General features: G+C 46.4%; 1 protein-coding gene across 1 annotated transcript in view; it reads right to left on the reverse strand.

The window, feature by feature from the left end:
- gbe1b (glucan (1,4-alpha-), branching enzyme 1b) overlaps positions 1 to 17,736 on the reverse strand; it is a 106,955-nt gene that overhangs the window by 52,919 nt on the left and 36,300 nt on the right. The window contains exons 8-10 of the mRNA XM_031573017.2: positions 8,720 to 8,835; positions 8,040 to 8,167; positions 5,927 to 6,025 (exon numbers count right to left, since the gene is read on the reverse strand). Of these exons, the coding sequence (XP_031428877.1) occupies positions 5,927 to 6,025; positions 8,040 to 8,167; positions 8,720 to 8,835 (343 nt within the window). The remainder of the gene's footprint in view (positions 1 to 5,926; positions 6,026 to 8,039; positions 8,168 to 8,719; positions 8,836 to 17,736) is intronic.

Here is a 17,736-nt window from a genome sequence, read left to right on the forward strand (position 1 = left end):
AAACTGCATCACAACACCAGTTTCACGAGGCACTGCTGTACTGTAAATAAATGACCAGGTATTAGTGCATTGCTCACTAACGGTTAAAAAGCAAATATATTTGTTCAAGAATGTGCCAACACCACTTCAAAATATCTCTCGGTCAAATGCTATTGAAGAAAAATCTGTTGATTTGTGTCAGAGGACAACTAGCAGACATGAAATACAGCAGCAGGTCACAGGCAGTCACGTGACCGTACATATGGTGTGTGTGTGTGTGAGTGTGTGAGAGTGTGTGTACGTGAGTGTGTGTGCGTGAGTGAGGGGGCAGGAGAGTGGGAGAGTCCCCGCTGATTCGACTCCCTTCTTTGTCCTTGTGAGATGGCGGCATGGCCTTGTTGCCTTCAGAGCCTTTAATTGTTTCCATTACATTTCAATCTAGGCTAGCTGCAGGCAAGGGCCCCTCGCTAAATTAGAGGGCCTTGCTGGCATTATCCATTTGGAGTGACAGGATTTTATGGGCGTAATCAGATACAATCACGCAAACTTGCGCCGCACTCCTTATCTGCCTGCCTTGTTACGACATCTTAATTTTTCACTGGCAGCGGCTGGCCAGAGTGCCATGCACGCGCACACACACACACACACACACACACACACTCACACACACACACACACACACACACAGTGATTGTCCATGCACACACAGAGACGACAGACAACTTATACTAATCAGTAACGTTAAGTGATAGGCAGTGGAATTAAATCCACATGCACATGCACTTGCAGTGGTGTGGTACTACAGATACAGGAGCTACACTCTGAAGTGAAGAAAAGGCCTTTGACTTCTGCTCCAAAGAGACAAGATGTCAACCCCCCCCCCCCCCCCCCCCAGTCTTACTGGCTAAATGGCTGCTCAGGAGGTCACTCCCCGTGCTTGTTCTCCGCCTTCTACAGACAGCAGCCTCTGACCATATCCTCGCAGCTCTAAGAGTACTTGACACAAGGACTTCTAAACAGATGGGGAGGAGGAGTTGATGTGGCATCAGAAGGAGTGAATCCAAGTTCGGGGAGTTTGGCACAATTGCACGGCCAGCTCACATTTGACAAGCTGTATGGAGGCCGTGCCATCTTGCAAAAAAACTACAACCCTCCTACACACACACACACACACACACACACACACACACACACACACACACACACACACACACACACATCCCTAGATGGCATCACAGCAGGGCTAAGTATTACGGTCTAGTACACAAGTTCAAGTTATGCCCCCTCGCCTGGCTTCGATTGGCTTCGATTTGAAATGTCAAAATCCAACAAATTTCTGCTTGTCTAAAACTTGACAAGGACACTGTTGGAATCAAAACCATATTGTATCCGAGGCAGTGTTCTGTGAAAGATGGATGCAAAAAAAAAAAAACACACAACATCACCACCTCCACCTCCAATAAACAAACAAACAAACAAAAAAAGAAAAGTGCTGCCAGACCAGAACCCGCTCTCTGGTGGAATGTGCCGGAATGCCGGGCGGAGAGGGCAGCAGACACATTGTGGGCACTGGAAGGGGTGGGGTTGGTGGGGGGGCGATTGGCGAGACGCTTGACCAGTGAACTGTGGCCAAAGCGGGAGGGTCAGTGTGGGCAGAATCTGCAGATCCACCCCGCTCAGTGCCCAGCACGGCCAGCAGAGAGGCAGAGAGGCGGTGGCTGGCGGTGGGGTTGATTAACGATGCACGGAGGTTTCCTGGGGAGACAGGCGAGAGCAGTGCACACACAGACACACATTGGCCAGAGCACAAAAGGCCACAGTCGGAGCATCTTTTTTTCTCATAAGATAAAAGAGTGAGGGAGAGAAGGAAGTGTAGCTCAGTTGTTGTTTTTTTCCCAAGAAAAGAAATGGTACAATGGTGCTGTGTAAACAAATAAAATGATACATTTCTGTCCATTCTGTGCAGTTTTGTACTTTAAAAGAAGTAAGCATGGGCATATTTTTAGGCATAGCTAAGCCATACTGTCAAAACAACAACAACAACAACAAAACAGCAATAGTCTACACACTATCTTTGAAGAATTCTGCTCCAGGTCAATCATTTATAATTAGGGAAAGCACTACCACTGTGCAAAGTGTGTTGAGACCTTAAAAACATGCACGTCAATGAGGATTTGGAAAGGCTGAGCACGTAGACACATAGTAGTTTTGGTGTGGATCCACACCACACCCACACCCACACCCACACCCACACCCACACCCACACCCACACCCACACCCACACCCACACCCACACCCACACCCACACCCACACACCCACACACACACACACACACACTATGAAGAAGCAGTGATGTCACTCCCTGTGGAGGAGCTGAACGCATTTGGACACCCAGGTGAAAATTGCAGCCTTGTGGGGAGAAAGAGAGAGAATAAATCAATGGGAGCTGAGCTGCACAAACACACTACCAGGTCTGTCTTGGAGCACTGAGGTCAGGAGAGTATCTGACTGACCCAGACTTCCAGAATGCTCTGGGAGGGGGAGGAGAGAGGTCATAGCCAGGGCTTACACACTGCCTTGTATCTCTCTCTCTCTCTCTCCCTGTTTCTCTCTCTCGTTCTCTCATTCCCTCACCCTTGCCTTCCTCTTCATCCCTATCCCCATCACTCTTTCTCTTTCTTTCTCTCTCTCTCTCTCTCACTCACTCACTCTCTCTCTTTCATCCATACTGTGACTATGGCAACTCCAGGAAACCAGACACACATGGTTTTGACCCTTGGGATGGACGGTGGACCAATGTGCCAATGACGACCTTCAAGGCAACACGCAGCCTCACTTTCATACATTATTCACTGTGCTGCAGCAAACGAAAAAGTTTATGCTCATTGCGAGGCGAACAGGCACACAACACCAAGTCAACCTCTGGACCTGAGCGGAATACTTCAAGTGGACAAAGACGGGTGGCTGGGTGGGCTGGGATGGGTGGAGGAATCAACACAGACTCCTGACCAACCTGGCAACCACACAAAGACACGGCTCACATAAGGGGGGGGGGGGGGGGGGGGGGGAACATCGTACAAATAGGCATGAATGACACACAAATGGTGCATTCACTGATAATTAACAATACATATTCATTCATTGAGACTATCACTACTTTCAACAACAATGATTGGATTTTTTCTGCATAAATGAGAAAAGGAATGAGTGCAAAAGGGAATGAATCTCACTGGTACGCCCTCAGATAAATGAGCACAGCGAAAAAGCCTGTGGCTTATAGGAAAGGGTGAGTGCCAAAAAAAGGCGAGGAAAAAAGCCTGTAAAGTAGCTTAAGTCCCTCTTTACAGCAAGACCTGGGGCTTGTTCAGGTGGACCATTTTAGATGTTCATAATTACTAGTCCTGGCAAGTAGCAATTTTAATGTAGATGGGAGAAGGTTTCAGAACGGGAGAGCAGATGGGGAGAAAAAAAATAAAAAATAAATAAAAGAACAAAAAATGGCCTGTTCCATTAATTCAATTGCTGCCCAGTTAAACACTAACCTATCACAAGGCCTCTTCACATTTAGTACATTTAGAAAGCAGCTGAGGGAGAGAGAGGCGAGAGAGAGAGATAGAGAGAGAGATAGAGAGGGATGGAGAGAGAGAGAGAGAGGGATGGAGAGAGAGAGGCGAGAGAGAGAGAAAGATAGAGAGAGAGAGAGAGAGAGAGAGAGCGGCGAAAGGAAACAAAAGAGTGAGGGAGGAGAGGAAAGAGAATTAGAAGGAAATGCATGTGTGTGTGTGTGATTATATATGACACATACATGTTTTTCTACCTCTGAGGGAGAGGGAGAGAGGGGGAGAGGAGCATTACATTCTGGCTTTTGTCACCTAAGTGGCATAGCGTACCATTTCTCCTCATTAAAACGCAAATGCTACTGAAGGACAGCATCCCTTTCTTTGCCAACGCACTTCCGAGGCAGAGTTAGCCCTTTAGAAACTTTCCAGTGCTACGACACAATGGAAAAAGGTGAGAAGTAGTTGTTGTTGGTGGTGGCAAGTTTCATGAAAGAAATATGGGGGAAAAAAAGACGTTTAACTGCTTAATTTAAAAAGGAGAAAACGGTTATCTGGGAAAGAATAACATAGTCTAACCGTGAAAGTGTGTGTGTGTGTATGTGTGTGTGTATGAATGTGTATTTTCACAGCTTTTGAAAAGCAGACTGGATCGTTTTTTCCCCTCCATGAATATGCATAGGCACATTAACAGCCGAGCAGTGCGAAACTGTTTGAAGTGAAACTCTGAAAATACAAAATGATTAAAGAAAATACCCACAGAACACTTCTAATGAAGCATGCTCCATTGAATACTAACGGCAAAAGAGCCCCAGTGTAACCATCAAAAGACAGATCAATACATCGGCTAAATGAAGCACACCTACCTAATGCAACATGCTACCAGCGACTACGCTGTGCGTTTTTGAAATTTCTGCTTACAAAGATGAACTGAAAGAGTCTTTAAAGTCCCTTTTAAACAAAGGTGATCTGATATACTCCAAGGGAAATTTTTAAACGTGTAAGCTATTATTATTTCTTTTTTTTGTGTGGTAAATGTTACACCTATGTAAGCAGAGAGATTGCAGTGCTGAGAGAAGGCGGGTTGCTGTGAGCATTCCTTTTCAGTGGCTCCCCGCGGCTTTCGAATTCATCAAACGGCGAGCGCGTCTCTGAGTGCTTGCTTACACCCGGAGCTTCTCCGACAAACACACACACACACACACACACACACACACACACACACACACACACACACTTGTAGGCATCCTTCTGCCTCTGTGTGTACAAACCCTCCCACTCCCAGTGGAGAACACAACTCTTCAGTACGGGCACGCTGGCAATTATTGTCAGGGCACGTGGTTTGTTTTTGGGAGGGGGGGGGGGGGGTCTGATAGGGGCTCCCTGGAACATTCCGCAGCTTAAGGTGATGGAGTGGACGGTCAGGTATTGGACACCTCCCCCCCCCCTCTGGGCCTTTCGGCATTATTAGCCCTGTAGGTTGCCTCTGTTTCGGAGGTGCTCCATTGATCAAGCACGCGTCTACCTGACAGTTAGCCACCCTGGGCTATGGTGAGGAGGGTGAGGAAGGTGGAGGGGGTGGGGCAGTAGATGAATGGAGACCTTTAGTGGGATTAGTGAGCACCTCACATCTGGAAGAGAGGGGCCAGTGCTGTGCTGGGCAGTGCTGGGCTGTGCCCAGGTGCACCGCCGCTCCCGTAATGACTTTTTTTCTTTTTTTCAACTTGTGGAGTATGGTCCGGCTCCAGCAAGTAAACCCCCCCCCCCCCCCCCGTATTTTACTTCAACCATCTGGATTTACTAATTAGCTCAATTCCTGAACCAGGAGGTGGAACTAATACATGACATCACTGGGTTCAGAGTAGGGCAGGAGATGAGAGGTGAACAGAGAAGATAGAGAAGGAGAGAGAGAGAGAGAGAGAGAGAGAGAGAGAGAGAGAGAGAGAGAGAGAGAGAGAGAGAGAGAGAGGGACAGCGCTTTTTTCTTTCCTGCGTGAGGAAATCATGCTCAGGACAAACAAAACAATAACAACCAGCTGAGGAAGCCGCCTGCTATAAAGGATCTGTCAGAAAGCAAAGCAAAAAAAGTGGCAGCTTGTTAGTAGGCAAAGCTGGCAAAGCACAAGGTTGGGGGATGCCTGGATCCATGTTTTGAGACATGGCCTGAAAATATCACACGCCATGAATTCACTGCAATTTGCCATCCAAGACTAATTCCCCTTCATTTTGGTAAAAGTGTGATAATTAGTCTGTGGGCACTTGAATGTGTTTATTAGTGTGCATATGTGTGTGCGAAAAAGAGAACAGAGACAGAAAGAGAGAGAGAGAGAAAGTTTATGTGAATGGTGGGGTGAATGAGGGCAGAGTTAAAGCAAAGATAAAGGCCTACCTGGATCCACTTGTCAGGGATCGCCATGGCGAGGCGATAGTCAAACCCACAGCCTCCCTCAGACAACGGACGACACAAGGCCGGCATCCCCGACACATCCTGTGAAGGGAACAGAGCAGTCTCTCAGAACTTAAAGCACACACCCACCCACACACACACACACACACACCACCTGCAGCAGACCCTCTCACACACTGACTGGGCCTGACCTCAGGGATATCAGCTATTATTAAATGCCTTGACCAGATCTCTTGGCTGCCACGAGGACAATCATCTTGGGCTGACACTGACAAGCGCTGCACGGAGTGTGCTACCGCTAGTAGCAAGACTGTGTGTCTCCACTGGGTGTGTGTGTGTTTTGACAGCTGTGACTCCCCCCCTCTGTCCTTGTGTCTGGGTGAAGCTCCTGGCCACCAGAAGGGAAATGTTACAGCTGAGGGCTCCATTAGAGCAGGTCACCATGCAGCGGGATACACACACACCACATGTTTCCACATAAATGCAACCGCTAGCATTCTTGTTTTTATGTAAATACAACTGCATACCATTTAAGCTTCTATCTATCAACTGCATACCGCTCCTGCTTTTGTGTAAATGAGACTGCTACCATTTGTGTTTTCCACTGCAAACCCTTCTTGCTTTAGCTGAGACACAGCTACATACACTTTGTGATGCTATAGACCGGATCCACAGAGTTTATTGTTGCCATTTTGTCATACACAACGAATGCAAAGTATTGCTTAACCCTTATTTGCAGGTTTCTCTCTAGACTACACAAAACAAACAAACACTTAGGTTGAATAGCGGGAGGTTGAGAAAAGCCTCTTCACCCAGGGCAGGCTATCAAAGCCGCAATAGTGATTTACAAGACATTATGCTCTAGTGCTTTATACAGTCACCTGTCAGAAAAAATAAAAAAGATCACAGACCCCGTAGTCTAAAAATAAAAAGACATATCTGTGATCCCAGAGGCATTACACTTAAGTACTTAAGTTCCCACAAACATATGCTCTCTGTGAAGCGCAGGCAGCCTCGGACAAATGTGCCCACTGGCTCAGGCGACGTACTGGGAACGGACAGGACTGCATTCAGGCAAACTGACCCTGGCCTCTCCTTGGTCTGAGGCAATGTAATGAACCGCCAACCCCCAAATTAGATCACCACCCCGACCCCCTGCACTGTATTTACATGTGGAGTGACCATGGCATCATCACCTATAGCGTGTCACAGAGTTCTACTGGGAATAAATAAACGAGAGGGAAGGAGAGAGAGAGAGAAAAAAAAATCCCATTTAAAGAAACACATATCTAAACAACAGCAAAATGCCATTAGCGCCGAACACTGTTCATTAATTACCAGGGTAGGAGGGAAATAGTAACGAGGATAGTAAGTGCTTTCATTAATCATGGTCGGAGACAGTGTCACGCCGGAGTAATTGAATGTATTGTATGCGTGTGGCTGTAGAGGTTAATTCACCTTTACGGTGGTAGAGCCATAGTTGTCACCACTACACTGTTTGCTGGGGCGTGTTGGATTCTAAGTAAGTGTGCATGTGTGCATGCGTTGTGTGTGTCCGTTCAGGTGAGAGTGCGTCATACAGCGCACACAGACAGACTCACATACAAACACAAAATACACAACATCCAAAAACAAATAACAGTGATAGCCGAGACCCCTCAGCTCTACAACTCCACTACAATAAACATCTGGTGTGTTTCCATGTGCCTGAAGGCATCTAAATACAATTATGTACGTGTGAGTAGGAGTTTGAACTCGTGTGTATGTATGTCTGTGTGCTTGCGGTGTGTATGTGTGTGTGTGTGTGTATGCGTGTGTGTGTGTGTGTGTGTGTGTGTGTGTGTGTGTGTATGCGTGTGTGTGTGTGTATGCGTGTGTGTGTGTGTGTGTATGCGCGCGCGCGTGTGTGTGTGTGTGTATATGGGCGTTCATTAGCAGTAGGAGAGAAATGGGTCCATATGTGTACACTGTATGTACAGCCCAAGTTGCAACACCGGGCCTGATCTGCAGGTCCCAGACCTGCTCCAGCTGGTATCTCAACAGAACATATTGTGATTGGGAGACAATGTCAACAATGCAACAGTTAACATATTACCTCTGCTATGGTGATGCAGTCCTCATTGAGAGAGTGCACCATATGGTTGGCCAGCATCAGGTAGAGCACAGAGTCCTCATCCACATGTAGACCAAAGTACTCAGAGTAATCCCCAGAGAACCCAATGCCTACGGTATAGAAATAAGAAAGACACAAACACGGACGCACACAAAGTCTGTACATATTATGGAAAATATGGTGATCACACTAACATGTTGTCCTTCACAGATACGCACACACAGGATAATGTATGCATCAAGCGTGCATTTATGCATAAGCTTGCATACACACACACACACACACACACACTGTCACACACATACAGACACCCAAATGCAAACATGTTTGGGTCAAAAGTCAAGCAAAATTAAGGCAGTTGCGTTAGACCGGCTCGTTAATTACTTGCCTGCTTGAGAGCTTGCTGTGTTCCCAGAACTTTTATAAGACACCCAGCTATACATAAGCAATTTACATAATTATTTTTATGCGTGACTGACATGGGCTAATTTTGTTACAAGGAGCCCATGCTGCTCCAGCTCTCTCTCTTTCTCTCTCTCTTCATCCTAAAATGCATTAAAAGTCCCCATTGAAAAAAAAGAAATCCTTGAAACTTGCTGAGGTTATGAGGCTAACGCTACAGTGGGGTGTAACAGCTTATGGAGACACTAAAAGGGACTTACCAATGCCGTGGTGGTGATAAAGCATAGAGGTCACGCCGTCAAACCTGAAGCCGTCAAAGCGGTACTCATCCATCCACCAGCGCAGGTTAGACAGCAGGAAACGCAACACTTCCCAGCTGAGGTGGACAAAGACAAAACACACACACACACACACACACACACACACACACACACACACACACGCATGAGCAAGCACGAGCACACACACACACACACACTCACAGAAACAACCACACACACACACACACACACACACACACACACACACACACACACACACACACAGATACACACACACGCATGAGCAAGCACGAGCACACACACACACACACACTCACAGAAACAACCACACACACACACACACACACACACACACACAGATACACACACGCATGAGCGAGCACACCCACACACATAATCATACTCACAGAAACAACCACACACACAAACACACAGTCACATAAACATACATACATACATACACACACACAAAAAGACACACATGCAGAGAGAGAGACTGTCAAAACATGAACTGTATACATAATCGGAAGTGCTAAACAGGGATACAAATCTGTGATGGAAAATATTTGAATCATTCTCAGTTCCAGCGAAGAATCTGTCAAGCCATCCTCCAGCATTACACTCAATGGACCTGCTGCACAATCTATCTGCATTGACACCCACAGACCAAACAAGAACAGGTTTGCATGGCAGAGAACAGCACATAGAACAACTATTGCGTCATAAGTGGAGGGCCAGACCATTTCAAGGTTCACCCCCGGAACCACCCCAACCCACCGCACCCTGGACCCTGTGGACATGCCATTTTTCCTCCGTCCATATTGAGTGGATTTCATCAAGGAGTCAATTAAGCATGCACTTCAGTCAGGGAGCCCAGGCTCGGTGGAGGGTGCAGAGCGTGGCAGAGCGTGGCAGTGGTGGCGGTGGTGGAGAGGTCAATGCTAAAGGCACCCCTTTTGCTGGATGGAACCCTGCTGAGCGGCGCTCGGCTGTTCAGTGTGACATGCTCAGGACTGCATGTTCCTTTAAGGAAGCACGCGGCACATGAGGTGACCTGCAGGAACTCTGCTCATAGCATGCTGACTCGCACTGAAAATAAAAATACACAAACGACATCAGGGATGATCACTTGAGCCGTGCTTACTCTCAGAGACTAGATATCCCAGAGTGCCCTCTTTCTGAGGTTCGGGGGGAGGTTGGAGAGGGAAAGAGCTTTTAAGTTTTTATTCTAGGGCCCGAGTATCCTCGATGTCTTCCCTCTCCAAGAGCTATGGCTGCTGCTGTGAGTACGGCTGCGTTGCCATAGAAACGTTGGCTTGGCATGCAAGTGGGAGAGTTTATTCGGCTTTATGTGCCATGCACACAAAAACAAATCATGCCGGTAGGGGCCAAATGAGCAGAAACCAATGGGAAAGAATGGAGACGCAGTTCTATTATTTCCAAAACTGTGAGCGGTACAGTGGCAACTGAGAAACCCGACGTGTTACGCGAGCGTCCGCAATTACTCATGCCATTGGGGCCGTATACAACGTCTGCATTAGCACAACAAGAGCAATGAGCTGGCATGTTGTGCCACAATTGCTTATTTACTGAGGCTAACCAGGCCTGTGTGGAGAGCGACACAATGAATCAAACAGATGGACTCATCCCTTAAGACTTCAAAATATCTCTCCGCTCACATTTCACCATAAATGAGATGCCGTCAGGTTCAAAGATATTCATAATCCAAAAATCCTTCCCCTGTCACATGGTGCTTAAACCGTGGAGAGGTGCGATTTTTCACAGAGTTACCAACTCTTAATGCAACTTTACAGAACAATCTCCTTCGTCTTCAGCAGCGGCACAATGGCTTGGAAACTTGAGCGTCATTGGATGCGGCACAATGAATTACATTCACGCTGCACTCTGGCACGTGCCTCAACACACTTTAACAGCAATGAATTGGGAGTGAAATATATGGATGGGCCGTAAGTTCCACTGGCAAGAGATGAATTCCTCCGTTGTGCTGCCTAGAGCCAGGGTTGGGCTTTTTTTTCTTCCTCCCTACACCACCACAATAGGTTCCCCCCCTTGAAATTTGAATTTGTTGCACGGGCAGAACTGCACGACACGTCTGGGCAAGGCTGAAAAATATACACGAATGAGGAGAAAGAGAGCGGCCGAGAGCTAGGCCATCCCAGAGGCCATTGCGTAAATAAAGGTATGAAGCGGCACGCGGCCTTGGCATCCACCATCCGTACCCCACCAGCTCCCCCCCCCCCATCCCCGGACGCCAGGCCTGCCACGATCCGATAAGCGTGCGGCTACAGTGGCCACATAGGATCCCTGAGTGTGATGAATAGATTAGGTTCCCCTCCACGCCGCGCCCCACGGAACAAAAAAAAGTGTCCTGACCACAATGCGTCCTCCCGGGAACGAGATAATGGCTGGCGAATGCCGGGGGCCAGGCGAGCGCTCTGCACTGGCGCGGCGAGCCTTAAGCGCTGTTATTAATCAATACCGAAAAATGGCTGAGGGGAAAAATTGTGCTCACCATTTAAAAGAGTGGGAGTGCACAGAGAGATTGAGGTTCCTGGCTGTGTGTGTGTGTGCATCTGTGTGTGTGTGTGTGTGTGTGTATTTCCCCCCTTCTCTAATTCAGAGCTTTATTCACACTTGCCTGTTGGACTGTAAAGTCATTTGAGAGTAGAATTGTTGAGCGGAGGCTGATGCGAGATAAACCGAGCTAACAGGTTGCTCTGCATCGTCTGACTGATGGAAAGAAACAATCCTTCCACAGAAAATCAATTAAGTTCCTCATTAATAACTTTCTCTAATTTGTCGCGCTGCACTAGGCTTCGAGTACATTTCGGAAGAACCGGTGCATGATGAAACATATTCATATCAACACTGACACTCACTTTGGTATTAGCCCTTAAAAAAAATAACACTGGGAACGGTGTCGCTCCCGAGGTGAGGTTATTCAGCTGCGCTTGCACGTTTCTCGAAAAAGCCAAAAATAAAACACGACCTGCCCCCAAACACATACCCACACACACAAAAAGACCTAGGCTAGCATGGGTGAAACTGGGTGACCTCATTTACATGCTGTGTCCATGAAAGGGTGACACAACCACCCACCCCCCGCCCGCCCCCCTCCAGCCCCAGGGGTTGCAAGGTAAGGTGCCTCAGCCCCCTTTTTGCGTGGATGATTTAAGTCCCAGTGTCCTCAGCATTACAGTCGAGCTGCGAGATAAGAACAAATAAATTTGGAGGGCTGACAGGTCATTTCACAGGAGGCGTGACGCGGAAGCGACACGGGCTGACAGACTGATGGATGCGGTGCAGTCGGACCCTATGGGACGAGTATGGCACCTCATTTACCGCGGTTCAGCGGCGGACCTGTCCCTGTGCTGCCGCCGTTTCCATATCCCGGCGCATTCAACCAACAGACAACTCCGGCTGCATCCGGCATGTTTATTAGGTGAGAAATAACACCGTTGCCGATGCCGCCACCACCGTGCCAGTGGGGCTAACGCACTGCATTCACTGGGGGAATAAATTGCGAAAGTGTCAGCGTCGATATTGTGTATTATAATCCTGCTCTGTCATCTACTTATTTCAGCAAGTGGCTTCCGTCAGGACTGCACAGACATAATGCACACTTAAGCCAGGTGATGAAGGAGGTTCCTGAGTCAATGGGGCATTTGGCCGTTTGAAATTACGGGCTATTGGCGGAAGCCTCTGGCACAGGCGTAAGTACTGACGGGGACTATATTCATATTCGAACGAAGTTCAAAATGCTCCCATTTTTACCATGCTAATCCAATACCTGGGTCATGCCAGGCCTGGTATGCACAGCCAGTAAATACATTAGCCCAAGCCTTCCACCGGAAGCTCCTCATATACGCCAAGCTGAAACTCGATGGGGGAAGTGAATGTCCCATGCCACATGTTTGGCATCGACGAACGGAGGGACAGCTTGGATTCTCCTTGGCCCCTTGACAAATCCCCACCATAGGGTTTGACTGTCCAATCTCTGTGAGTCATGTCGTCTGATCAAGAGACGAATGAGAAAAAAAATGAAGCAGTATTAGACAGTATGGGATGCGCTAGGAAAAAAAAAAGTGTGTGTGTGTGTGTGTGTGTGTGTGTGTGTGTGTGTGTGTGTGTGTGTGTGTGTGTGTGTGTGTGTGAGAGTGTGGAAATGAGGTGGGGATTAAACACTCTGGATCAAACCGTTCTGAAGCGGATCCATGTGAGGCATGGAGAGAAGAAGAAGGCCTCGGCTGGCGGAGAGGAAGACCTCCTGCCCTTCAGCGTTCTGCCGAAGCTCAGCAGATTAATTTACTCCCTCACAGGAGATGTCCTTGTACCTCTTTTGAAACATCCCATTAGGGTGCCATTGAAAGGTGTATAATGACGCTCCTGGATCTCTGTGAGCTGGTTAGATATCAACCACAAGAGCGGAGAGAGCCGACGAAAATAGAAAAAAAAAAAAAAAAAAACAGCCATCTATGATGTCTAAAACTGGGCTAGCTTTCATTTTGTGACCAGTAGATGCAACTCAATGCAGCTCAACGGGTTGTCAATGCTAAATACATCATATATAATATATATGCATTAAATATTAATACAGTTGAACCCCCGTATCCGCTGATTCGGTAACCACAGTTTCAGTTATCCATGGTTTACTGTGGCCCGAAAATAAATAGTTCATAAAGTTTCAAGTTTCGCAGCCTTCTGTTGCCTTTCTGCATGGTCACGCGTATTACGTGATTCATGTCTCTATGCACATCTCATTTCTTATATATGTCTGTCCTTGATGCCTCCATCCTTCAGTCTTTGTTTCCTACACTCTGCTATCAAAGAGAGGTGCTAGGACGGAACGAAAAGAAGGAAAGAAGGAAGGGTTGTTCATATCGTTTTATTCATTTTTATTATTTTATTATTTTACAGTTATTTTTGTTGATGTCTTATTTTGTGCAATGTAGAAATTTTACTTTATCACAGGCATAGATGTACACTATATCTTGGAACTACTTTATACATAGACCCCACTTATAAAATTACGTGCACTACGTGCTTCTTCTGATGACAGGAGTAACACTGTGTGAGGGCGGTATTGACTTCAATGCTTAATTAGCAATGATTCACTTCACAACCTATGGAGTATAATTATTAAATCATGAATACATTCAAAAGCTGCCCACTAAAAGTGCTAAAATGAGTTTTGGTCTTTGACTTGTCCCTATACTTCTCTGTCTCTGTGACATGGTGTTGGTCTCGGATACTTGAGGCCTTAACGTGTTGATACACCAATCATGGAGATGAAATGTAATCAGCTTGCAGTTGTTGGCCGGGGAGCCATTTGCTCTCCATGCTCAGAAGTTGTAATTCAATCATGTTTAGGCTCCACCTTGGGTCATATTCATCCCACAAGAGTATGCAAAGCTTCGCAGGAGCACAGTGGCAATAGCAGACAGCTTTCATTTCTAACTGCTCCTAAATCTTGCTAATATATGGGGAACCATGCAGCCAGGCAGAAAATACTTGGATTATAAAAAAAGAGAGAGGGAGAGGGAGACAGAGAGAGAGAGAGAGAGAGAGAGAGGGAGAGAGAGACAGAGAGAGAGAGAGAGGGAGAGCGAGAAGAAATGAAAAAAAAAAAAAAAAAATGTGAAGGTGGCGGCAACGGGTGTTGCACGCTCCCACCTTATTTATTATACTGTACAGGTATTTCATTTCCTTGGCCATTGATGTTCCAAGAGACTGTTTGGAGCATAACTTATCTTTCTCCTTCTGTTGGCTCAGTGGAAATTGTTGTATAATAATTGAGGTGACTCACGGCGGAACGGTGACCTCGCCGCCTGTGACAGCAGTTAAAAAGCATTAGGCATTAAAGAGAGGCAGACGCTAGAGCGGAAATTGATGGGGGGGATGGGGGTAGGTGGAGGGGGAGTGTAAAGAAACAGAGAAAGATAGACAGAGACAGGATAGTGGTGGTGTGATGGGGGAAGGGGTGGTGGTGGTGGAAACGGGAGTCATTTGCTCGTTTTTATTTTTCTCTTCGACGTGACTGCCTTCTGATCATCAATTTCAAAGTCCGTTGATTAAAAAAATGTGGCAAGATTGGTGCTTGGTGCGGTGAGAAGGGGGCAGTGCGGTGCGGAGCGATTCATCCCTGTGATTGTGGGCAAACAGGAGAGGCTGCTTCAAACATGCATCAGGTGCAAGAACACTGGCAAACGACTGGGACTGAAGAGTAAGTGAAAGGGAAAGAAGGAGAGAGAGAGAAAGAGACAAATGAACTGCCTGTGACACGGCGACTCTGATCTGGGCTTTTGTAAATGACTCTTCAGATGGCTCCTGGTGGTGGCATATGTCTGCTTTGTGCCTAATGAGTCCCACTGATGGCAGTGGAGCTCAATAAGTAATGACACACAAGTCCTGCACTCTCTCTCTCTCTCTGTCTCTCTCTATCTTTCTCTCTCTCTCTCTCGTTACCTGGAGTCCTGTCGGACACTAAACGTCGTATAATGCCTCGGATGTCGACACTTCCTTGAACGCGCGGCTAATAGACACAGGTTCAAAGAAGCATTTGATATAACCTAGACAGCGGTGCCTGTCTACCCTCTCTCCACACACACACACACACACACACACACACACACACACACACACACACACACACACACACACACACACACACACAGGGATAAAAACACAGCCACCTTCCTTCCTTGCTCCTTTTCAAAGTGTGGAGGAATCATTTCAAAGCAACAGAGGGATAAAGAGAAACACTTAATTAAAAGTGTGCAACGCCGCAGATCGATAGATTTTTGTTTACAGCGCAGGGACCATTAGGGGTCAGGGGCTGCCGATGGTGACTGAAGTGGAGTGGTGCTGAGCGGGTGTGCTGCAACTGGGGGAGGCTTTTTTTTTACCCATAATGCAATTCTGTTTGCCTCTCTAATGATCCGCTCGCATGAGCTGGTTGCTCGCCTTGTTTACTCGCACTGAAAAATGCTCACATTGTTTGGCTGAGTTCTGAGCGCGCTCGCGCCCACTTCTTTGTGCGGGGGCGCCTGAAGATTTCTTCTGAGATGACGAGGACTCAGGCATAGGCTTCTCATCAAAGGCTTTTCACTGTCTGGCTTTTTCTCCTGTAATTTAGAGAGCATGCACACTCCCCAAAAAGAAAAGAAGAAAAAAAAAAAAAAACAGAAGAAGAAGAAAAAAAAACATAGCCTAGCATCCCCTGTTATTTTTCTTTAACCAAAAAACTAATGTGATGAATAACAGTGACACACCATATGTCTGTTTGGAACCCACCAACCCCTCTGACTATCTTTGCGAGCATCGAGGACTGTTGTTCGGGCCATGACACGATGCCAAGCTTATGTAAAATGTATTACAGTAAAAGAAAAAATCTGTGTTTGATCGGTGAATTGTGACCCACAGATGAACAAAATGCACAAGAGAGAGAAAGAGAGAGAGAGAGAGATTGAATTGTCAGCTCCGTAACTTTGTGGTTACATCTACCAATTACTCATTCTGTCAACTGTCACCGGCATTCAGAGATCAACTAAGCATCAGCTTCATTTGGCACAATGTCTGTTTTGAAAGGTGCAGCCAGCCAAATCTACCTGATTGGCAAAGACCAATGTGTCGAAGGCAACAAGCACTGATGTCTTCCAGTTCTGGACTTTACACAGACAGTACAGACACACAGATGAATGAAAGAAGTGTACTGCAATTAAAAAGCCATAAGAAATTGTGCTGGTTATATCAAAGACTGAATGCATCGTAACCGACGTCAAGACCAAAGGAGTGTTACGATGTCAGGGGGGGGATAGTATCACAACCTGTATTTCATTGGATTCTGATATGGCTTCACATGCAATAGATCATATGCAGCATCCTATGGCAGTCCAGTCTAATGAGGGTAGCTTTACCTCATGTTACTTATTATGCTCTGTCAAGCAAAAGGGAAAACAAATGATCATCATTCTGGCAACGGAAAGTTTCTGATGGAGGGGAAAAAAAAAGAACTCACAAGAATAAAGGAAGGCAGCTGAGGGAAGCCAACATTCCCATAATAATCAGAACAATCAGCCCAGAGTGCGGTATGTGCTAGAGATGGACAGAGAGAGAGAGAGAGAGAGAGAGAGAAGAAGAAGAAAAAGAGATCACTCTCTTCAAAGACAACATACACTGGCCTTTATGTGGCTCGCTAATTAGCTGTCATGATGTAAGGCACAAACAGACAAATAAGTGCGGTATTTCTTCATTTGTGCCGGAATGCAAATTACATAAATGTGCTATGAGGAAGGCTTCTGTTAATTGATATATTTATTAATACATTCTGAACACAGGCAGACCCTGCATGGAGAGAAAAATGATTCTCACAACACAAGCGCTTTTGTACAGAAGATTAATTTAAAAATGCAACCCATAGATGTTTAATTAAAGCTAGTTTAGTCTGGATATCTTGGCTGCATCGACAAGTTAAATGTACTACACTGTACAGCTCCCACTTCCAACACGTTATTAATTGCGTGTGAGGTAAGGGCACCAGAAATGGGGACAGAAGATGAAGACAACACACACGGCTCTAAGGTGGACATAAACAACAACAAAAACATTACCAAAACCTGCCTGTACTTTAAAAAAGGTAAAACTAATGAGTAAAGCATTAAGCAATTCCCTTGTATCGTTTCAAATGTGGCGACTGATACATTATCCATGCACACAAACTCTACATCAATATGTGTTTCCATCTTTCTGTTTCGTTCTAATTTCTCCACTTGTCACTGTTAAGGTGACGAGACAGGGGCAGACACTAAAATGCATTTTAAAAACGACAGACCTCTGCATGAACCACTGAACGCTTAAAAAATGGAAGAACACATTCAAAGAGGGCGGAAAAACAGAGTGATAACTTGACCTCAGCACTCCCGGTTTGTGGAAGCAGATTTTTAATGCCGAACATTTCGGTAATTGCCGTCAGAGAC

The sequence above is a fragment of the Clupea harengus genome, chromosome 9, assembly GCF_900700415.2.
Source record: "Clupea harengus chromosome 9, Ch_v2.0.2, whole genome shotgun sequence".
Classification (NCBI taxonomy): domain Eukaryota; kingdom Metazoa; phylum Chordata; class Actinopteri; order Clupeiformes; family Clupeidae; genus Clupea; species Clupea harengus.